This window comes from Camelus dromedarius, chromosome X (genome assembly GCF_036321535.1).
Source record: "Camelus dromedarius isolate mCamDro1 chromosome X, mCamDro1.pat, whole genome shotgun sequence".
Taxonomy (NCBI): Eukaryota; Metazoa; Chordata; class Mammalia; order Artiodactyla; family Camelidae; genus Camelus; species Camelus dromedarius.
The window spans coordinates 44916068-44941785 of record NC_087472.1 but is presented as its reverse complement, the minus strand read 5'-3'; the positions used below and the strand labels follow the sequence as shown (position 1 = coordinate 44941785).

The 25718-nt window shown below is 33.5% G+C and overlaps 1 protein-coding gene across 6 annotated transcripts in view; it reads left to right on the top strand.

Moving 5' to 3' along the window:
* The window catches only part of PCDH11X (protocadherin 11 X-linked), a 590766-nt gene that overhangs the window by 53350 nt on the left and 511698 nt on the right, over positions 1-25718 (top strand). For 5 of the 6 annotated variants that reach the window (XM_031445559.2, XM_064482994.1, XM_031445558.2 and 2 more), the window contains exon 3: positions 17883-20378. In XM_031445559.2, coding sequence (XP_031301419.1) covers positions 17883-20378 — 2496 coding nt within the window. Of the gene's footprint in view, positions 1-17882; positions 20379-24180; positions 24765-25718 lie in introns of those variants that run through there. The other variant, XM_031445561.1, reaches the window with a different exon arrangement.

The window sequence follows — 25718 nt, the reverse complement described above, 5'->3', positions numbered from 1 at the left end:
CACTTTCTTCTTTCTTTCCTTGTAAGTCAGTCACAATTATTATTATTATTATTATTATTATTATTATTATTATTATTATTATTATTATTATTATTATTATTTTTGCAGTGGATTCTCTAGGAGAGAGATGTAATGCTAAATTTGAATTTTTTTTTAATTTTTAGTCATTCTAAATTAAATAGGTTTTAAATACCATTTTTCCAAGCAGGAGATTTGTTAGACTTTCCTTTCACGGAAACTAGTATGTTTTCCTGGTTTATGAAGGGGTCATTATAGTCTCTGAGGATAAGAGTTTGCTTAGAAGCATCTATTTAAAAGTAGCTTGGCTGGGGAGAAGGAGAGCTTTGCTGTCAATAAGGAAAATAATGAAGTAAATAGCTAACAGAAGAACAAAGTGATGCTCTAAACAACTCAGGGATGCATAAATAAGAAACCGAATTTAATGGATTATAAATAAATTAAGAAGTGTAAAACTTTATAGGTTACTTTTAGTTGAATAGTGCTTTATTTAAGTCACTGAATGATTGTATGGATGAATATGAGAGCGCATATAGCTGTCAAAGGGCTGGAAATATAATCATGTTTAGTTACAAATTAATGAATATTCAATTAACTCAGATATTCAACTCCCTTCAATAAATAAATAAATATAAAATGAAGGCTACTTATGTTGGTTGAATACACAGAAAGATTGTAAGTTCTGATGTTGCTTTTTATATTCTTGACTTTACTTAGTGGTATCTCACTGCTTTTTCTCTGAGGACTTAAAGATTTAACAGTTTCAGGAGGCATTTAAACCTTTTAATTTTACTGTGAGGGAAGTGATTCCTAAAAGGATCAGCTACGGAGCCAAAACATCTCCTTCAACACCTTATATCCCCCTAAAATACATCATTATCCTAGCATTCAACCTAGTCTAGAACACTCTAAGTTGAAGTAGCAATGACCATCCTTTCATTTGCAAGCCCTTGGAGACCATTGTCATGGTATGGGAAAGCCCCTTAAAATAGATATACTCATGGGACTGGAAAAGTGAAAATTTCCTCATTGGGAAAAGTGTATATGGCACTTCATTGGAACACTGTTGGCTGGTTTCTATATAGGCTGAACTAGTTTATCCATCTGTAGCTTTTAGGATTCTAGACATTTCTCTGAAATCCATCTTCTCCAGAAAACCCATCTTGAGTTTTCAGGCATATTTAGGTGCCTGGAGTTTTGCTTTAGTCCTTCAAATGATACTCAAGATCAAATACCTAAATGGTATAATGAAAGTACTTTTATAAAGCTAGAGGTCTCACATAGAAACCCAGCTTATTTATTAATCACGCAGAATAGCTAGATTAATAGAACTGAAGTTTTAATCCTTTTAACTCTTAGAAGTCTGATTTTTTGGTTATTTATTTATTAGATATGACTTCTTGAATTATATTTGTCTATACAAATATAATTATATTATGGCAAATTTAAGTAAAAAGTAATTAAAAAATTTTCCCCATTTGTTTTGTTTGATGTTTTGTAAATAGTGATCTCATTTTAACTATGTTTGGTCTTCTATAATGTAGACTATTGAAGGTTTGAGACAAAAAATTGACTCCTGTCTGAGATAATGTTCTACATACCTCACAAGTTAGTGGCTGGCTTTATTTGGGTATTGATTAATGTAAGAATAGCATTTTACCAAGTAACCTCCTGCTTTTACCAGACAACTGTGGAATTTGGTGAAGCAATTATTTTTGAGTTCTTTTTTCCCCTCATTTTAAGGCATAGTGTATTAATTAGATATGGCTGTAAGTAAACATAAACTGTTGTCTTACGTAGCCTCAAGAATTATTCCAGAGTACTTTCATGCTTTGCTACACAGTTTATTGACAGTTCTTTCATCTGCTGTGTCTGTTAAGCTTTCTTTAACTTGTGATTGTGCCAATGAGTTAGTGATAGTTGATTCACCGATATTTGCAGTGCATTGCCACAATGAATTATTGATAATTCTTTTTACTGACAGCAGCTTTTGTATTTTGTGTTAGTGTGATGTTGAAAGATTTTTTTCATTGTTTTTCCCCACAAAAAAAACCTGACTGCATAAATCTGTGCTTTCACACAAATAACTGGATTTGCTGTCCTAGTTTCAGGTATCAGTAGTTTCTTTAAAGGATAGCTGCTTATTTTGATTATTGTTTAGGCAAAGTTTGTAGTTACTTTAAATATTGTTTTCTCAAATGATTTTCACAGAGAGTGGACAAACGGTTTGACCTGTACAGTTCACATTCCATTTGTAGATTCAAAAAGGAATCATCTTTGGGTGCCTTACATGTATCTTTGGGTGTATTTTTTACCTCTACTTTATGCTCATCTGGTTTTCTGTTTACCTATTTCTGTTGCATAAAATGAAAAGAACTATATAATTTATCCCCCAAATAAGGAAAATTATGAAAGTGAAAGGGGTCTCACTTAAGTCACCATCAGAAGGTGTATATATACGTATTAATAAATATAAATTTAATATGGATTAAATATATTTATAAATACATATAAATATAAATGTTCATATATGCATCATATATATTCTGATGGTAATTTAGGTGCCCAGATCCTATTCTAGTCAAGCTAATTATTTTACTAAAGATAAATTTAAATTCTTCCCCTCACCCCAGAAATTTTCTATGTGAATTAACTCATGGAACCAGATATGATAGAGAATTCTATTTTAAAAGTCAGTTGAGCATGATCATCATCACTGATCTTTTATATGACATTATTCATAAAAAGTGATGTAATTCAATAAATTGGTAAACACATTTCAAGTGTGTTTACTTTGAAACTTGCCTTTCTTAGAGATAGCTTGAGTATTTTAGCCTACTTCCTAATAAAAATAATTAAATTACATTAAAATACCTAGTTAATACAGTTAATAGCAATTGCTACAAATGTAAATAATTCTGGTGATAATAAAAATTAAGTTAAATGCAAAGTGTGGTAAAGAGTTCAGTTAGTTTAATAATCCAATAGTTTAATAGTATACATTTGATTTTAGAGTAATGCAGTTTTAAAATGCAAGTTGTTTATTATTAGATTCTTTGATTTTGTATTTATTAAGTATATTTATTCCACTGCTTGGCAGTTTGCCAAATCACAAACAATTTTGATCAGAGAAAAATGTCTTTTTCAGAAGTTAAAACCAGCATTTACTAAATGTCTACCAGTCTACTGTCATTGATAGGATTTTACTACATTTCAAAAATATATATCCCAGTGTTGTCAGATTTTTGAGAAATTGTGATTACATTAAATTAGTTTGATAATCAAAACATAACTTCAAAGTTTATCACCTGAGTATCACCTTAATATTCAGACTTCTTGTGCATGATATTATGTTCATGAAACTAGAGTATAATTCTGTGTAAACCATTCATTCTAAACTGTAGTCAGTACTTTGTTATTCCATAGTTAATATTCAAATTTGAGTAAATCATCTTTTCCTGTTGCAATGATTTTTCTTCAAATACTTAAGAAATACTACCGAGAAAATTTCTATTTCAGCAAATGTGTATCAAGACTCTCAGACTGTACACCTGAAACTAATGCAATATTGTAAATCAACTATACTTCAGTTAAAAAAGTAGACTCTCAGAAAGCATTTTTGTTTCAGAAAGCATTCTTTAATTCCAGAATTATTCATGGAATTGGGATACATTTAATCTTTATTAGGTGTTTTTTCCTGTTATTAGTAAACTCCCTTCTTTAGTTCAGATCACTGTTGTAGCATCCTTGTTCTTGGTTTTCATTACATATAGAGTATTTTACAAGGAGCAGCATCTTCTAAGAAGGTAGGTCAAAGCAAATTGGTGTATTTATTTACAATAGTAGGGATTTTTAGAGGGAATTTCAAATTGGACTTTGTAGGTATCACACACCTCAATGCATTGGGCATCATTGATGAAGAGATTCCTCTTGTAACAATTTATTTCGATGTAGCTACATTCACTTTGAAGACCTTTTTGGTAGTTATATATGTTTCCTTAAGCCATTTTTCTTGTAACTATTGGCTTACTGAGGCTGTGATAACATACAGAGGCTGTGGATACCTACAATTTTAACTTCTGCTTTGATTTCCAGAGGGGAAATATAATATTATACTGGCTTTGACATATAAGACATTTACATTAATTTTTAGTCAAGATAAATTATTTTCTTATTTTTACTACACTCTTCAATTATCATACTTTAATCATAGTAACTTATTAATACTACAGAATGTATTTGTGAACATTATAGTTTGGTACTCGATTTTAAGAACATTTTAGTCAAAAAAAATCTTATCAAGACATGTGACTTTCCAAATAGAACATACAATATTTTCCTGTTACATTTAAGCCTGTACCTCTCTTTGTCCCGTTCATCCCACCCTTTTAAACTGAGACTTGTAGATGCACAAGGACTGAAAAGACCTTTGCTTATTTATGACCTTACTTGGTAAACTTTAATTAATGTAGGTCTTTAAAAAGGAGATTAAAACCCCCAAAATGTCCCAGTTCAAAAGAGTGTTAAACTAAAAATTCCTTTCTACTAACTTTATCCTTTGAAGCATTTATTTTCTAATCCTTAACTGTCAAGAATTGTCATATCTTTTGACATTTATGACAGCTCTTTCAGTAGAATAAGGAAAAGGCATTGTTTCAATAGGTAAAGGATGAACTAGAGCAGCTTTCTGGTAGACTGAAGCTAGTGATAATTCTGCTGTCATGCTCTTGTTTTTTCCTGCACTGTCCCCTGGATTATCCATTATGACTCAATATGATGCAAATTAAGAGATATCATGAGACATAGAAAATTTCTTATATTTTGTCGTTAACTTATGTCTACTGACTGTATATCAGTAAATCACTAAGAGAATGACATTATAGTATTGTGAAAATATCTATAAAAACCTGGTTATTTAAACCACTGTGGTTTTTCCTATGATATTGTCACATGTCAAGTATACTCACCATTTTTATTTAAAAAAATAATAACTAACACTAGATTTAAGATAACATAAGTGGAAAATAGTTGGATTTTTTTCATATCAGATCAATAGAATAATGCCTTCTATGTATAAATAATGTTTCCCATGTGTTAAGTTTTTCTTTGTCATCTATAGCTTTAACTCTGATTGAATAAGAACATGTCTTGGACACTGACTCAACACTTGACTTTGAAATTTTAGTTGACAACCAAAGATCAGCTGAGGAAATCAGGACCTTCCCAGTTCTATAGTCAGATGGTCTGATCATTAGACACTAGTTGGATTCACTTAAATTGAAATATTGTATTTTAAACGTGTATTGATTTTACTACCTGTAATTTCAAGTTGTTGTGTAAATCCTGGAACTTCCATTGGTGACAAATAGAAATTAGTTTCCTGCTATTATGGCCTAGCATAAAAATGAGCAAAGTTAAAAGCTTCTCCTCCTAGAAACATTTAAACTACTTATATTTTCATAAAATTAGATATTACTTATTAGTGATTTCAAGATTATTAAAAGTTTAATTAACCACAAGATAAGATAGTCTGTACAAAAATACGTTTATAGTCAGCTTACTGGCATAGAAAAGTGATGTTTATACAAATGAATTTAATGTACATGTGTGATTAGTTTCTTTCCATTTACATTTCTGACTCTCTTTTGATGAATTTATTTGCCGGACACTACAAGTATAATTGTAGTTATACTGATTTCAGAGTAAAGCTTTTTATTTAGATATAATGTAATCCTTTCCTTTTAAGATTGTCATTCTCAATCCTGTTGGCCCAGGGTTTCTCAACCTTGGCACTATTGACATTGGAGCTGGACAGTTCTTTATGCTGGGATGAGGTAGGACAGGACTGGGGCTGTCCTGGGCATTGTAGGAAGTTTCTCACTATACCTGGCCTCTGACCACTACGTCCCAGTAGCAACCCCCTGCCTAGATGTGACAACCAAAAATATTTTCTTAGTTTGCTAAATAGTCCCTGTGTGGGGGAGGGGCAGGGTTGCCTCAGCAGATAACTACTCCTTTAGCCCACCCTTCCTAGTGTGGTACGAGCAGGCTTTGTCCTTTTTAGTAACTCCAAATGTTACGTAGTTAGATAAGTGAGGGCACCAGGCAGATTGGTAGAGGAGAGGGAGGACGGTCTGGAGGATGCCATTCCGCCCACTTCCAGCATAAAGGGACTTCACTTCTAAATGAGTGCCAGCAAGAAACCACTTAGAACCTGACAGCCTCAACTGTGTGGTAGCAGAAAGGACTTAACCAGACAGGACCCAGTGTTCATCGTATAATTAACATTGCGGTTTAGGCTACCCCTTTGGGTTTTTCTATGTACACCAGGGGTAAGGACATGCGCAAAGGGACAAGAGCCATCAATTAATCAAAAGAGCACATCTAAGCGAGGGTATAAGAGAAAGAGGAGACAAAGAACACCACGATTCCTCCTTGAATCAGCCTCCCACTCTTGGAGGCTTACTCTTCTTTTCCTAAATAAATCTTTTAAAATATTTTTCCTACACAACCCTTTCTGTCTCCCATCTGTAAATCTTATCTTTCCGGTAAGACAAGAATCGGGCTCTTTTTTTCTGTTTCCTTTTTGGGTAACACAAGGACAAGTCAGGGTGTTTTGAACACTTCTCCAAACCTTCAAATGATGAGCATTTCCAGAGGAGAAAATAACTTCACAAGTGTTTAAACAATAAATGCAATTTGAACAGTTTCTTAAACCTTAGGGATTGTAAGTAGAAAAACATTAGCACACCCTAATCCTTTGATAGAGATTTTATGAAGTAATCGTGCTTTTTATAGTTTGCAAAATGTCATAATTAATTTTTAGTGTTTCTTCTCTGTGGAACTGAAGGGGAACACCATGCTAAATGATAAAGCAGAGTAGCTTGAGTGGTGGTTTTCTTCTAATTTCAAGTGGGAGAAACATTAGTTATGCAAAGGTATTTCAATATTTATTCTGTTTCATTATATATCAAGAAAAAACATTTATTATTAACACTAACAAAATCTTAACTTATGCAATGAATCCACTTTATAAGTTGAATATTTATGTTAAATATCTGTGTCCTTTGCCAAATTAATTTCTGATCTTGGAATAAAAATTAGGAGGATAATATTAATATGTATGAGTATTTTTGTTTGTAAAATGTTATAAATTGTTGGAGCTCAGCTAGTAAAGAAAGGTTTATTCTTTTCATTAGTAAAATCATTATTTTTCTAATTGGATTTCATGGTGGTATAAGAATAATTAGTAATGTTAAAATACTAAACTTTGCAAAAACTGTTTGTTATTCTTAAGTTTAAGAAAGGATAAAATTAACATCTTCTAGTATTAGACAAATTAAGAACTAATTGAAGGTACAGTATATGGATGGAACACAGTTTGCATTGTTGTTTGATAACACTAATATGGCTGCCTTGTTAAAAGAAGCATTTATTAAGCCAATGTTTTTATTAATGAGTTTATGTATGGTCAATTGTTCTTACATCTTAAATTTTATAATTTTTTTCTTTCAGTATTGTTGGGCCTGAAGATATATTTTGACCCTATGCCTATAATAATTTTATCTAAAATGCTGTTCATCGTTGAAAATGTCTATGCTTTAATGTGCGAAATTGGGACCAGTTTGATTCAGCTTGTCATTGACTGGGTCTGTAAAGAACTGACTAACTTAGTAAGACCGGAAGTTTCAGTTGTTTGATTGATTGACATAGTTACTAGATGTCACGGCATACAAATACTGGTTCAAACTTTCAAGGCATCGCTTTAATTAATTATGGAGAACTTTTATAAACATTACTATTCTCTGGGTAAGGGTTAGATATTATAGTCTATTGATGCTCTGATTAAAGAGTGTGATTCAATGCACTTGAGGAAAAAAAATTACTAGTAGTCTGAAAATATCATTGTCTCTTCTAATTCAAACTGATCCCAGGAGCAATCTAAATCACTCCTGGCATCAGTGCCAGCCATAATGTTTGCTGATATTAAATACTTGTAGTAAGTTTGAGTAGATTAAGACTGTTAAATGCATAAACACAGTAATGCTTATAGAACACTGATGACTTTTTTCCTGTTGAAGAGCTGCTTTAAGATGACATGATTTTTCTTTTATTAGAAGGTAGTGGCAAAAATATTTTTGTCATATACTATGCTGATAAATAACTTAGATAGCAATAGTTTATGTATTTTAGCTTTCAAAGTGAATAGATATTAAAATTTATCTTGACTTTGTTGGTTCCTTTTGTTTATGTAAAAAATACCTACCTTGGCCTGTGGAACCGGTAGTGCCAGTGATATAGAAGAGTATCCTTCAGAGGATGAAAATTACTACAATAATCATAACCATGATGAATATGATGAGGATAATGGCAATGATGATGATGATACTGTTGATGGTGAAAATAATGAATTTTCTAGTGATGATCACTTATTTGATGATAAAAAATGGTACTCATGCATTACTTGACATCAGAGAGGTTTGGGCTTCATGTCTCCATCTTGCTCAAAGTATGGACAATAATAAAGAATCAGAAATATTTCAGAGGACATAGTACTTCTTTCTAAAATAGAATCAGAAAAACACTTAGGGAAATGGGAATGAGTTCCTCTTCCCCTTCAGTTACACAGGAAAGCATGGGTCAGAGGTAAGGTCTTTTTAATGCCTCAAGATGTATCCCATGGAGTCAGTACCAACTGGGTAGACCTTGGATTATGAAAATAACTTAGACTATATAATAGCCTCACCTGGAGCTTTCTCTGTTTCAGTGGACAACATACTCCTCTCTGGGCATGGCCTAATATTGTCTGCCCTGCTTTGTTTTGTCTCTTTAATATCTCTTATCCCAGATGCATATTAGAACTATCCCGTGCCACCACTTCTTGCCCACTCCTACCTCCAATAAAAAAGAGTATGCATTTGAGTTAAAGTCTAGTCTGTAGAAAGCCATGTCTGGGATTTCCAATCCTTCACCTTCATTAGGGAAAAAAATATTCTTTTGGTCTGTTTGAAATGTGCAGGGGAAAAAAAGACCCATGTTTGCTGCCTCTCCTGTGCCATCCTCCAACAAACCCTACCCCATCTCCATGAATATCTGACTCTGTTGTGCTACAACCTACCTCTCAAAAACCAGATCACTGAGATATCCAGTACATTCATTAACAAATGAAATATATTTGTTACATACATATATATGTATATATCATCCACAGGATTTGGCTGTTCACCTACGGTACCATTAGCATTAATAATTTCCAATTATTCAATATGGCTTTGATTAGAATGAGCCATCTCTGATTAATCATTGCCCATTTGAAACTCCATTTGCCCCCAAAAGCAAAGGATTTGCGCTATGCTTGCAATGATTACCCATTTCTTAGAGAATGTAATCCATGGACAAATTTGTCATTGACTAATTTGCCACCATCTTTATTGGGATATCCAGTTAATCAATAGTTGGACCCCCTGACACAGAAGAAATGGCCTTCCCATATAATATAGAAACTGAAATCTTCTTTTGGAAAAAAGGAGATTTCTGGGCTTTGAGGAATAACTTCAACGGAAATTGGTTGAGAACTTTTCACAATTCAGAGGATAGAACCAATCAGGGTTATAACTGCTCAAGAAGCTCTGAGACTTAAAAGATAAAATGTCTTCATAATACCTTAGATTTTGTAACAGTATCTCCTCTCAACCCCTGGACTTACCTTATCTACTGACTGTCTTTACCTGAAGTTTTCTCTGACACACTGGTCTAGAAGCATCTTGAATTTTATGTTCCTGATATTAATAAGCAATCAAGTTTGCAAGAGTGTCTATTAATGAAAGATCATATTTTCAGTTTTTTGATGACTAATTGTTTTATATGGTTTGACCTGATCATGAATTTTAATTAAAATTAACCAGTAGATGGTTACCTTACTTTTTGTTAAACAATAGCTTCAGGTGAAGTATGCAGCCACATAAAATGCACTTGGATTTTCTTCTATATATACTTTCTTAAAAGAAAAATTTAAGAAAGTCTTCTGGGAAATATAAAATACTTTATATCAATTATTTAGAAAGAGTGATGATAAATTCCATTTTGAGAATTTGACCCATCTTTATGTATAGAAATAATGGCTCTTAGTATTTTAGATGGTATTTCTTTGCTTTCTTTTTTCAATAAATATTACTCCTTAGAGTAGTAGAGTAGATTTGAAGGGAGCAGGGAAGAAACCTTTTTGCCTATGGCTCAATGGGGATCAAGAAACACAGTTTTTTGTTTTGTTTTTGCTCTTTTTGGATAATGATTACCTGATGATTCTCTCATGCCCAAGGGCTCTCCATAGTACAAGAGTTCTTGCCAGCATCAGTAAGGCCTCCCTTTTGAGAGATAACCTTAGTTAAAATTATTGAACTCAAAGTCAAGAGACTTGACTTTCAAACACAGCTCTGCAATAAACTAGCTGTGTGATCACAAGTATGTCACCTAGCCTCACTGAGTCTCACTGTGCTTTTTGTAAAAGGAAAGAAGGAAGGCTAGGTGATGTCTGATGTCCCTTCTAGCGTGAGTGGCACATTCAGTGAGTCAATGCACTGTATTCACGCTTTCTTATGAAAACTGGCTCATCTAACTTGAGCACAGGGGAAGCAGCTGCTAAAAAGAGCTGATTAACAACAATTAGGAGTGACATTTCATTTGTTTTGCATGTCTTTTCAATTAAAAGCAGTTAGTGATTAAAATCACATGCTTGAAAATATATTCCTTAAAAGAAAATATTTTCAAATAAAATGTAAAACACTAAAATCTCTGGGATCACGTCCAATTTGTATTTTAAACATTTGCCTAGTATTAAAGAGATTTTTATTTTTTTATTTTTTTATTTTTTATGTTACAAGGCATGCTTAGTCTTTGCAAGTGTTAGAAACTGCAGAAAGCAGAAAGAGAGACAGCAGAAAATGGAACAAGTAAGAAAGAGAATGCTGAATTATACATACTGGTAAAAATGATTGGTTTCCTCCTAGGATGTTACTATAATGAATCAGATTATGTCTTTAGTTTCATTTATATATCTCCTACCTAGTCATTGGTTTTAGATTTTCCCCTTTTTTCTGAAAGTCAAAATCTGGCTCTTCCAAACTAAGTGAAGAATAGACTGAAAAAATGGAAACCTGATGAATGGATTTGTTTCAACATCCATCTGTTCTCATGGATAGAACCACCCTGACATCTTCAATTAAATAACCTTTGTTCCAGGTCATAACATGAGTTTAAGTGAACATCTTAAGATGTTTCAAGCTGAATCCTTATCCCAAAGAATATAATCAAGTAGTTTGATTATTCTCCCAGTTAGAGGACACAGAATAGTGACAATGACACATGGCCACAAAAAATAGATAATATTTATCATATAGCGTCAAAAATATGGAAGCAAAGGAGGAGTATCCTTTAAGACAGAACTTACTATCAAGACGCCATCATTTCCAATGACCTTCCTGAGTACCTACTCTTTTGACAGAGAGGTAAAACAAATACACCATTCCTAGTGTTGAAATCTGATTATTTCATCAGGAAAAAAAAAAAGTCAGTGGAAGGAAGGACTTTTTTGGGGAACTAACATTAAAAAAAGGAGACTCATATGCTACAAATATCATTGTTCTTCTACTAAATAGTCTTTGCTAAATACCAAAGAGGAAAAATAAACATGGGATATCTTAAACCTTGTGCATGGCTTTGCCAAAATTAACACCACTGCTATTAGTATTTTAATGTAAGTTCATTTCTTCCAAAGAGAGTTGGTACTTTCTTAAATACATGACTCTCCTTCTCATAATATAACTTTAAAGTAAGTAGGGACTTGATGACTTCAAGGTTATTGTCAAATATGTGACTAACAGATCAGGTCATTATGCATATAATCCATTTTTTTTATTGTATTTCCTTTGACATTGCTACAAATGAATGCTGAAAGCAGTGTTCTGGAAATAGTGCATAGAATCTAAATGACATCACCATTTTGAATATTTCAGAAACAGTTACTATTTTCTCCAATAATTGTAGGCAGCCTATAAGCAAACCAATAAACTTTTCAAAGGAATTAAATTAATTTATTGGAGTACCCATTATATTTGTATTGAGAACATTAAATTTATTTCCCTACTATTTTCTAACACAGCCATATCTCTGTAATTTTATCCATTTGAAACTATGTCCTTGCATTTCTCTGGCCCAAAGATGTATCAGTAAGAAAAAAATGAAAAAAAAATTTCAAAAATCTGACTGGTTCTTGGTAATTCAAGCAGTGGTAAAGCTCAGAAATAAGTTTTTAGTCTTTCCCTCAGCATTCCTTGATCTACAGAGTAAACAGCTTTTATTTAATCAGTTTTAGAATCCAATCTCTTTGGAACTATTTTTAGTACTTACTGGCACTGTATGCATTTTCTGGGCAACTGTACTAGATTTATAGCTCTGGGAGTGCTGTGTTATTTATTACCTTCCAATAGGCAATGAAGTGGTGTCTTGCACATGCATATGTCAAAAGTGTTAAAGTTTAGTACAATGGTTCAGTTAATTCTTTCCCAGAACAATAGGCAAAAAATAGCTTTTAATTTGGCAAGGAATATTCCGTATTCATTTTTTTTCAAAAGAAAAATACTTCTCTTGGGAATTTCATAGCCAATACCAACTTTCTCTTCCTTGATTTTACAAATCCCTAAAAAGAATTCACGTCTCAGATGAGCTTAATAACATCTTGCTTATTTTGTGATTATTGCCCTGGATTTGCAAATTCAAAGATTATTTTTGAATTTAGGATGAAATATCACAAATGAGATTAAGTGTTTTGAATTACATGAGGTTATTAGAAAGTCCATAATTTTTTCTTAACCTGAACTGGAATAGGCAGTTTTGTGTATTTGAGATCAAACTAGTTTAAGATATTAGAACCAAAAATCAACATATAATGTGTTGCATCCATTTCATATAATATGTTGTTTTCTTCTCTGGGTTTTTTTTTTTTTTTGTCTATTTGTACATATGTGTGTTGACAGATGTAGCGTTTTGTGTTGTATAAGTAGTACACTTACCACACTAAGTACTTGTCATTATTTCTTTTGAAAATAAAGGTTTACAACTAGGTTATAAATTTTTACCAGAGATTGACATGGTAGTTTATTATATCCCCAACAGAAAACAGTAGTTGTTTTAAAAAATAATTCTGAAATTGTTTTCTGGACAATTTACTTGAAGTAAAAGAAAAAAAAAAAACTAAGTCAACCATTACAGTGTATGCCTATGCCCACACAGACTGAGAATTAAAAGAAAAGAACAACAAAACTCTGCCCATTCTCTTTTTGTCTTTTAAAATAGAAATTAGCCTTTTAATTCATGCATTCATTCATCTAACAAATGCTTATTTCGTGAGTTCGTATATGCTGGGTGCTATGTCCTTAGAGATTGTACATGTAAATGAAGCTTGGTGCCATTTTATCCTACACTCACATTCATTAATGTAATCCAAGCTCAAGTAAATTACCAAGAGATACACACATATGAGTGATGGCTAGGGCTCTCACCAGAGGATGACCATTTGGGAGAAACAGTCAAGGATTTTCTCTGGTTGTTTGTCCTTGTAAACAAGGGGAAGTTTTAAGAAGACGTAGAATTCAGGATACTACACATCAGTTATCCCCAACTTCTAACTTTTTTTTTTGTATATAGGACATATCTATGCTAAAGTTAGTGAGGTGCTGAGTTAGGGAGCCATACATCTTTATTTCCCCTTTTCACCTTTCCCATTGTTCTCATGTCATGGTCTAACCTATGGCAAATGGCTTCAGGTTTTTTATTGCTCATGTGGCTTTGAGTGTCAGTTGCGGTAACTGACACGGGGTAGAACTAATGTTGGATCCATGTGTTAGTCATTCTTTATTCCTGAAGGAGAAAAGCTAGAGGAACAGCCTTGGAATAGTCATCAATAATGATAGTAAGGTCATGTTGGTACCACACTTTGGCACCAAACTTAGATATCTGGCCAAAACTTTGTTCAAAAGTATTTATGACTTAGGTGTGGGCAGCTCTTCTTCAAATTTCTTGGGCAATAAGCAATTTAAATATGTAATGCAGCAAGTCATTTGTAGAGATCTAAATAATTGAGTGGGTGGTAGGCACACAATCACCTGACTGAACGTAGATTTTTATTAAAGAAAAATATGACATCTTAGAACAGTACTCCAATAGAACTTTATGTAATAATGAGCAAGTTCTATACCTGCGCTCTTCAATGTGGTGGCCACTACCCACATGTAGCTATGAGAACTTATATGTGGCTAGTGAGACTGAGGTACCAATTTTTAGATTTTATCTAATTTTAATTAATTAAAATATAAATGAAATACTCGTGACTAATCACTATCAGATTGGACAGAGCAGTCATAGAAGGCAGAAGAACAATATGGACATTATCCTTTCTTGGTGTGTATGTCGCATTATCACTTGAAAATTTGAAAAATCTTTTAACATTACTGTCACTTCACATAAAATAATTAAAAGACAGTAAACATACTGTTCTTGGATTTTTCAATCAGTGTAAATTTGCTTTCATTTACTTGGGAAAGCAAAGGTCAATTCAAAATTCTAGCAAACACATAGGACTACATTTTAAATATACAAACGCAAAATACATAGACATAAAACTGTAAAATTAAAGCCAGCATATTATTTTCCTCAGATGTATTATAGTCATAAATTTGATAATTGACTCTGAAACTCAAAAACTTAAGATATTTACTTGTTCTTTTTATACTATACTATATATGTTAGTTCCCACATGTATAACTTCTGGTAATATTTTATAATCCATCTTTATAGTGCTTATTAAAATGTAATTATTCTCAATTAACATAAATCTATTAGTATCAACAACAGTAGATACTTAGATTGTTATTGACTTTCTCTCATCTTAGCTAAAGTTTAATTTCCATTACATTAGTAAAATATGTTTACTCACCAACATATTCCCAGTGCCTAGAAGAATGCTGTAACCGTATTAGCCACTGAATATTGGCGTGCCAAGAATTAACAAAATTGTATTAAGTGCCATAGATTTTTGTGAAGTGCAATTTAAAAACTATGTTTTCTATCCATAAATGAGGCGTTCTAGATCTGAACCTTCCTCAAAGCCTTTTGAAAAATCATTACAAGATAAAATTAGCATTAATCACTAAGTTTACTTAGATCAAATTATAATAGTAAGTACTGTATTTATGTATTTAATATTATTGTTGTAAAATGCTGTTTTTTCTTAAAATACAGAGTTGAAGAATAGATTTCATTTTGCTAATTTTCACACTTGTAAATAGATATGACATGAAAAATATTTCCCTTGGCAAAGAAAAGGCAGATTTTTTATTGGTTTATTGAATAAAATATTAATAGAATGCTCATTTTAGTTTTGCGAATTAAAAACAAGATTGATGCACATTGGTTACTTCATATGAAAATGTTTAAAAATTACATTGACACAAACTGACGATTTTAATTAGTATTTCTGAAATGCCACTGGAAATTTCATAATAAACATTTAACTCCCCCATCAAGATATATTATGCATCTGGATTTGAATAAAAGTATAAGTGAATCTAACCACAAAAGAATCCAAAAATTTGCAGAAATATCTTCAAGCAATTTATGAGGAAAGGTAGCTGTACTTGAGTATCATACAAGATTACACGTAAACTGTAACACTTTGGTAAATTAAAAAAAGATACTATGACCATATAATGTCACCAGATATTTTAGTGGTTCCTGAAGTCCTGATACCATTTATTAGCTTCTAAGTTGTAGGATCTTGTTTTAGACACTGATATGACAAAACTATGGAAAAACCCCTTAGATGTTACTCTGTCCTTTCATGACAGAGCACATAGATGAGAGCTCAATATCTGATCCTCACCACATGTCAGCAACTTCTGTTATTTGCAGATATGCACTACTATATATAAAATAAATGAACAACAAATTTCTTCTGTATAACACAGGGAACTATATTCAATATCTTGTAGTAACCTATAATGAGAAAGAATATGAAAAGGAATATATGTATGTGTATCTATGACTGAAACATGCTGTACACCAGAAATTGACGCATTATAACTGACTATACTTCAATTAAAAAAAGAGAAATATATATATATATATGTTGAAGAATTAAAAATTTTAGTGTGTGGTTATCTGTGTGTGTGCATGTGTGTATGTATATGTAAGGGTTCATAATCACCGACGTACTAGAATCTTAAGATATCCTGATCTTTTCTTCAGAGCCTCCAGTAATTTTTTATGTCATTCGTTTCTGTCAAAGTGCTACAACTGACACTGACTAGGAGTGTCCCTGAGAGCCAGTCAACAATATCCCTCAATCAGTTAGCAAGATCACTGTTTATCTGTGTAGGGCTCATTTTATTGCAGTTCAGAAAAGGGACTTTTGCAAGTTTTTATTTTCATTTGATAAATGGGACCTTATCAAAATTAAGGTATTTGTTTTAAAGACTTAAGAGTATGAGACCCTCAGCCATTAAAAAAAGAATAAAATAATGCCACTTGCAGCAACATTGATAGACCTGGAGATTGTCATTCTAAGTGAAGTAAGCCAGAAAGAGAAAGAACAATACCATGCGATATTGCTTATATGTGAAATCTAAAAAAAAAGACACAAATGAACATATCTACAAAACAGAAACAGACTCACAGACATAGAGAACAAACTCATGGTTACCAAGGGTAAAGGGGGTGGGAAGCGATAAATTGGGAATTTGAAATTTGCATCTCTTGGGAAGTGATGGATCTGTTGCTATCTTGATTGTGGTGGTGGTATCATTGGTGTATATATCCATCAAAAGTCATCAAATTGTACATCTGAAATATGTATAGTTTACTGTACAGGAGCCATGCCACAATAAAGGTGTTGAATTTTTTAAAAAAGAGTATGAGACCCTCTATGTGCTGACAAACAGCGGCACTTAAGAGCACCCAAGCACATTAAGTATTTTATAATTTTACATTAATTGAACCACTTCCTTGAGGGTTTTGAGGGAAGCCAGAACCAGAGGAGACTGATTTTAAACATTCTCATAGCCTGACTTTATGGTCATGAAGAAAATACCGGTACTATTCCAAGCTGTATTTTCTAATTTGATATTTTGGCATGTGAGTTTCAGTCCATTGTGCCTGCTCATGAAAAAAATTAAAAGTTAAATAACATTGTGCTGTTAATCTCCAAGAAAATTTGATTATTAACAGCTGTTTCTATAGGGGAAAAAGGAAATTCTGTGTATTTCACACAAGGTATTATTCTTCTCAGAGCGCATATTTTCTCTCTCTGCCAAAGGTTTTAGCTGTATTTATTAGATGTGATATATGTGCTTTTGTCTTGGATAATATTTTATACTTGATTGTTACTACTGGTGGTGAGAAGGTGACCTAGATGACTGAAATCTACAGAAAAATATTTTAATTCATTTGGAGTAACAGTGGTGAATTCAGTAATAGCTTTGTTCACCATGTGAAACTTACTGACAGTTCTTTTTAAAATTCTATGTGCTTCTTCCTTTGAAATCTTTAATAGTTCACATAAATGAGTTACATTTATCACCATAAAACACTATGATCTGAGAAGCCCTCCAAACATCTTCTAGCACAGCTCGAATTTCACAAATGTCTAGAGTTGTTCAACAACTTGTTTGTGGTCACAATATTAGTTATATTAGTTATTGACAAAGTTAAGACTTATTTCTGAGATGACCCTATGTCATGTGGCTTCAAGAAGTTGAAAACTGGTCTGATTAAATACTAACATGAGGTAAAATGTTTCATTTTGTGTTTTGCAGGGTCAAAGTATTTTTGGGCTCGATGTCATTGAAACACCAGAAGGAGAGAAGATGCCACAACTGATAGTTCAAAAGGAGTTAGATAGGGAAGAGAAAGATACATATGTAATGAAAGTAAAGGTGGAAGATGGTGGCTTCCCTCAAAGATCCAGTACGGCTATTCTGCAAGTAAGTGTTGCTGATACAAATGACAACCGGCCGGTCTTCAAGGAAAACGAGATCGAAGTCAGTATACCAGAAAATGCTCCCGTAGGTACCTCAGTGACACAGCTCCATGCCACAGATGCCGACATAGGTGAAAATGCCAAGATTCACTTCTATTTCAGCAATCTAGTCTCCAACATCGCCAAGAGGCTATTTCACCTCAACTCCACTACCGGACTTATCACAATCAAAGAACCACTGGATAGGGAGGAATCACCCAACCACAGGTTACTGGTTTTGGCAAGTGATGGTGGATTGATGCCAGCAAGAGCAATGGTGCTAGTAAATGTGACAGATATCAATGATAATGTCCCATCAATTGACATAAGATACATCATCAATCCAATCAATGGCACTGTGGTTCTTTCAGAAAATGCTCCACTCAATACCAAAATTGCTCTCATAACTGTGACAGATAAAGATGCTGACCATAATGGTAGGGTGTCATGCTTCACAGATCATGAAGTCCCTTTCAGATTAAGGCCAGTGTTCAGTAATCAGTTCCTCCTAGAGACTGCTGCGTATCTTGACTACGAGTCCACAAGAGAATACGCCATTAAATTACTGGCCGCGGATGCTGGCAAACCTCCTTTGAATCAATCATCCATGCTCCTTATCAAAGTGAAAGATGAAAACGACAATGCTCCAGTTTTCACTCAGCCTTTCATAAGTCTTTCTGTTCCTGAGAATAACTCTCCTGGCACCCAGTTGACAAAAATAAGTGCAACGGATGCAGATAGTGGGCGTAATGCTGAGGTAAATTACCTGCTAGGCATTGATGCTCCACCTGAATTCAACCTGGATCGTCGTACAGGCATTCTGACTGCAGTGAAGAAACTGGATAGAGAAAAACAGGAAAAATATTCATTCACAGTTCTGGCCAAAGATAACGGGATGCCACCTCTAATAACCAATGCCACCGTCTTAGTGACGGTTCTTGATCAGAATGACAACAGTCCAATTTTCACTCACAATGAGTACAACTTCTATGTCCCAGAAAACCTTCCAAGACATGGCACAGTAGGACTAATCACTGTAACTGATCCTGATTATGGAGAAAATTCGGCAGTCACTCTCTCTATTTTAGATGCAAATGATGACTTCACCATCGACCCACAGACTGGTGTCATCCGACCGAATATTTCATTCGATAGAGAAAAACAAGAATCTTACACTTTCTATGTAAAGGCTGAGGACGGTGGTAGGGTATCACGTTCTTCCACTGCCAAGGTCACCATAAATGTGGTTGATGTCAATGACAACAAACCAGTTTTTGTTGTCCCTTCTTCCAACTACTCCTTTGAGTTGGTTCTACCATCCACTAATCCAGGCACAGTGGTCTTCACGGTAGTTGCTGTTGACAACGACACTGGTATGAACGCAGAGCTCCGTTACAGCATTGTAGGAGGAAACACAAAAGGTCTGTTTATGATTGACCAAACAACAGGCAACATTACACTGAAGGAGAAATGTGTTGTTGCGGACTTTGGTTTACACAGACTGGTAGTCAAAGCTAAGGACTTAGGACAACCTGATTCTCTCTTCAATGTCATAAATGTCAATCTATTTGTGAATGAGTCAGTGACCAATGCTACACTGATTTATGAATTGGTGCGCAGAAACATTGAAACACCAGTGACCCAAAATATTGAGCCAGCTGATGCATCCTCACCATCCAGTGACTATGTCAAGATCGTGGTTGCCATTGTTGCTGGCACCATAACTGTCGTCCTTGTGATTTTCATCACTGCTGTAGTAAGATGCCGCCAATCACCACACCTTAAGAATGCTCAGAAAAACAAGCAGAATTCAGAATGGGTTACTCCAAACCCAGAAAACAGACAGATGATAATGATGAAGAAAAAGAAGAAGAAGAAGAAGAAGCCTGCCCCTAAGAACTTGCTGCTTAACTTTGTCACTATTGAAGAATCCAAGGCAGATGATGCTGACAATGATGGAAACAGCGTCACACTAGACCTTCCCATTGAGCTGGAAGAGCAAACCATGGGCAAGTACAACTGGGGCACTACACCTACTACTTTCAAGCCTGACAGCCCTGATCTGGCCCGGCACTACAAATCTGCCTCCCCACAGCCTGCCTTCCAGATCCAGCCAGAAACGCCCCTGAATTCGAAGCACCACATCATCCAGGAACTGCCTCTTGATAACACCTTCGTGGCCTGTGATTCCATCTCCAAGTGTTCCTCCAGCAGCTCTGATCCCTACAGCGTTTCTGAGTGCAGCTATCCAGTGACAACTTTCAAGACCCCTGTGTCTGTCCACACCAGACCGGTAGGTAATCCAAGTTTCTAACTAACTTTTCTAACTTTATTTTCTTCTATTTTTTAAAATTATTTTCAGTTGAAGTAGGTCTTACCGAATCTACTGACCCAGCAAGGGAGAAAAACGATCATATTCTGCAGAAGTATCCAAAGAGATGTATGGATTCGTTTTAAATTTGGTGAAAAATCAGAGCAAAATGACTCCCGACTGTAAGAAAATTGGGTGCAGAATGATGGTTACAAAAGGGGCAGTGTTATCTGTAGATGGCAGTATGATACTTCTTGCTAGAGAATATACTGGAAAAACTCCAAAATAAAGGGTCATGGCACTGTCCTCAATACTATTGTGTGCATAAGGATCAGAACAGTCGGGACTAGATACATCACAGTAAAGCCTTTTGGAATCTGATAAGCAGGTTTTAGTACTTAATGGTGTTGAGAATCCCAGTTCCACTTGGGAAAATCTGTGTCTGCCCAAGACAATCAGATAGCATCAAGATATCCTCCCTACCCACCATGCTCCCAAGCCCCAACAATGAAAAGAAGAGTGCCATTTTCAGGTGAAGAACTCACCATTATTCTGGTCCGCAAAATCTGTCTTGATACAATGCAGCAAGAATGGGATTAGGAAAATGAAGTCACGCTACTCACTCTCATCTTCAAGCCAGAGAATGAAAGAGATAGGAGATCTCTAGTTTAGATATCCATTTAGGCATTTGCATGTTCATGCAAGGTATTGAGAGCCCTTCAGGAGACAATCTTAAAAGATAATGGCTCTTGGAGAAGGGAAGTATAGCTCTGTGGTAGAGTATGTGCCTAGCATGCGTGAGGTCCTGGGTTCAATCCCCAGTACCTCAATCTAAAATAAGCAAATAAATAAATAAACCTATTTACCTACCCCCAAAAAAATTTTTAAAAAAATGATAATGACTCTTGGAAATGAGATGTTTGCTTTCCCTACTGGGCCTGAAGGGAAATATGAGCACATTAAGACCCAAGAAATCTGTATACAAATTTTTTTAAAATTGTAGTGAAAACATTAAAATAAAAAAATAAAAATAAAAAATTACATACATTTAAAAATGTATGTATACATAAATTTAAAAATTTACGATAACAAGAGTTTATACAGTCCTTTTTATCTGTATTCCATGGAGAAATGAAGAATATGTATCTAGAAATTCATAACTAAATTAAATGATTTAAGTATGATTATTTCCTTAATAAAGCCAACTGATGGAATTTATCTACATTTTTTTCTCTTGAAGTCATGCCACATGTTGACTTTATTACTCTTAAGAAGGTCTTCATCTCAGTCTCAGTGAATAAAGGCTTTTGAAAACCTATTCAGGCTAAATAAAATGGCAGTAATGTGAAAGTCAGAAAAGGTTTCCTCTCACCAAAGTTCGAGATATTTAAGAAGTCTATCAGGATTCGAAATAACAATGAACATAATTTACCATAATTGAGGAAATGGTTTTAAGAAACGAGGTCACGCAAGGATTTGCATAAATTATATAATAACATTAATCTTTCTCTTTTAATCACACAGTGAAGGTAAGATACTAAATCAGTTGTGGGTTCACTCTTGTTACAATTGGTTCATAATTATGCTATTGCAAATGGTGGAATAGAACCCGACTGTCTTTTGGAGAGTTTATGTTATTGTCTGAATGAGTTTACAGGGCATTGGTTATTTCTGTAGTTCGAATGAGCCCCATTTTTTCCGACCTAGGTGGATCTTCGATGACTGGCAAACATAATAGATGCCTAACATCTCATCATGGTGTGTTTTTGGTTTTATTTAACCATTAAAAGGACCACACTCATTTTCTAATTCTTATTGCTACTATTCTGTTTTTTGGAAACATTTCTCAACAGAAAAGTAGCCTTTATGAGTCGCACTGCAGGTGTGTTGTGTATACTAATAGCACTTTCCCCGAGATGAATTGGTGACTCACTTAAAAATATAGACAAAGGGTGAGATTTTTGAATTAGTTTTGCAGATCATCATTTTTAATAATTGAAGTTAGTTAAAAGAACAAATGCCGATTTCAAATGTTTTTGAAGGCATTGAGATGTTTTACATACAGTAAGCAAGGCATAGGTGAAGGAGAAAATTGAAGTGTTTTCCAAATATCTCTTTCATTTTTTAATATTTTATAATCCCTAAAAGTCAATAAAATTAATAACTTTTTCATTAGGGCAGTTTATGTTATTTTATTTAGCTAAGAAATCTTTTTCCAAGCACAGGATGAGTAACTTCACAAGACAGGCAAAATAAGAAGAGTAAATGCTGATAATTTCTCAGTCATTGTTGGGTTTTTTATTAGCTGAAAGGACTATCTTAGAATCATTGAGTTCTCAGATGACTTATTCTGTTTTTTCACATCTTGAAAAATAGGTAAATTGTACATTTTATGTCATTGGTTCACAGATGTTTCAGATTAATTCACATGAATTGATGAACTTAGGCAGACTAATGTGATACTAAAAATAATTCAAATCCATATATTTTGTGCTACATTTACAATGTTCTTCACCCTTTTTATATATGCTTCAACTTCTGATTAATGCCAGGAGAGGCATCTTATATTCACTGATGTTGCAGAATGCTAACAAGATAAGTGAGCACTGAAAAAGAACTCCTGTATTTATACAAATTCAAATACAGTAGGTGTCTTCTAACTTTTAAAGGAACATCAGACAAAATGGCGGAAAGTTTCAGCCAATAAAATAAAAATTCTTTGTTCCTTAAGGAGATTCTGATGGTGGAATAAAATATTACTGTTAACAGAAGGCAGAATTATAGTCAACTGATTTTAAACAAAGTGAGAAATATATTTTCTAAAGGAGGGTTTAGGGTGATATTTACATTGAGTCCATTACTCACTGAATGGAAATATGAAAGTGAAGAAATGAAATGGTTCAGGTAGGCTGTAAGATATAAGGGAACTTATCCAAAATTTCATGTTTTAAAAGGGAATCAAATATTTTCTATAGATGTCTTTCTGACTCGCATTTTGAAAAAATATGGAACGTTCACTAGATAGAAATGTATCTATTGCATAAAACCATTTATACCTGGGGAATCTGATGCTCCTCTTTGATACAAATTTTTATAAGTATTCTGGAAGGCATTTTTGTATATATTGTAGCAGAAATTAAAAACATGAAATTTAAAAGATTATCTTACAGTCTACTTTCTATTAATGTCTCTCAGGGCAAGGAGATAGCATTTGGTTGGTGTGACTTTAGAAAAACAATAAGTATAATCTTTTTAGAATCAATTTTGATAATGGTCATATAAAAGAGATACAGTGCCAAAATGAAGTCTTGCTTAACGCAGCTCTCCCCTTGAAATAATTGTGAAGACTACGCACTTGAAAAATAGATGAATAAAAGTGAACTTATTATTTTAAAAGGGCCTTCTATGTACAAGTAACTGTCTTAACCATGTATTTGACATACTTCATTTCAAAAAATTCTTTTTCCTAACAAATTCCTATGATTGGAGCTGAAATAGTCTTGCAGTTTCAGAAATGAGGTAAAAAGAATGGTTGAAGGTTTGGAGAGTTATAATTCATGTATGTAGCCAATGCTGTAAGTATTATACCTGGATTCAAAATGGTAAGCAGAGTCAGAGTTAGCTTGGAATAGGATTGGTATTCACTGCTGCTAAATTCCATAACTTTGATTTTGTTCATCTGTATTTTAGTGATGTGAATTTTAGCCATGTAGCATGCTTGGCAACTAAGACTCCTAGAACACAACCGTCTGATTTTGATAACATGTTATTTTTCTTGTCCTAGACTGATTCCAGGACATCAACTATTGAAATCTACAGTGAGATATAACTTTCTAGGAACAACATAATTCCATTCCCCTTCCAAAAATTCCAATGATTTGCGATTTCAAAATTTGGCCAAGATTATTAATCTTGTAATCTGGATTTCCCACTATAAAGGCAAGCAAAACAAACAAAAAAAAAAACCTTAAAAATCAAGCCCCACTGAACCTCATGCTTACTTTAGCTGTAATCTTGCAACCAAAATTTAAAAGTTGTGGAAGAAACAGTGCAGTGTATTAAGAGTTTTATTATGCTGTTTCTCCATTTGCTTGCTCTAAATGTTAACAAGTGTGATGTGATGTAATGTGTCTTGTTGTACAAACTGATGGTTAATATATCAGTCATGAAACATGGAATTACTTGCCCTGTCTGATTGCTGAAGAATTTATACATCATCTCCGGGAGTTTGGAAGTGAAGCTGAGCTATCCAAGCTACCCTCTGAAAGGTATCCAGGGCAAGAGATTTTCTTTAATACCAAAAACAAACAAGAGAAAAACCACTTTAGTTCATTTTGAGGAAAATATTCACTAATACAGCATTATGGAGAAAATAATTATAATTATTCATCAGTGCTTAAAAGCTAGATATAAAATAATTTTAATGTGTTTTTATGTTGATTGTAATCATGTTGTTCCACTCCTTTAATCATTAAAAAATTATTTTTGTTGTAATCATGTTTCCTTTTTCTATAAATACTAAAAAAGTTTTTTTTCTATTTTTGTCTATCAAAAGAAGAATGTGAAGTTCTTTATACTCCCTGATATTTTGGGGGGAAAAGTACTGATTTTTCTGGTATAATGAAACATAATTCCAGTCATATGGGAGTAGAGACAGGATTTAAATAGGATAGTTTGAAAGATTTTATCTCAATTTTGAAACTACCTTGGAAAATATAAGATACTAAAGTCATGGCTAAATAGAGCCATGTAATTTATTTCTCTGGCATTAAATTGCTGAATATATTTCATTGCTTTGAGTAATTTGCCCTTTAAATTAAGTCATTCTTCACAATATGTTGACTAATTAATTTCCTTCACAAATGACTAAATGCCTCAAATTGGGTGTACATTAAATTTATTGAGGAAGGAATGATATGTCTTAATTTTACACTGTACTCTTTAAGCTGCTTGTGACTTAACTAACAGTACTAACAGCATTTTTTTAAAAACATGCTTTCCTGGGACACAAAGGGAGTATAAAGGACCCTTACAATCATGACATAACGTATGTTTCTTGGATTCTTATTCAAATACTTCATTGTATATCATTTTACCTTGCAAAATGTGAATAGGGTTTGGTCTATTATGTATTTAGATTAAATTAGTGTGTTGTTTGAAGTGTTCTTTGATGTAAAGGTATTTAGAAGAGGTTTATGCTTTATTTAGCCCTTCAAATTTATTTAATTTTTGGATATTTAATATGCAGGTAATATTTTTAAAAGGTTTCTGTTAAAATTTAGCATTCCCATTTACTCAATATAGAATCTCTGATACCTCCAA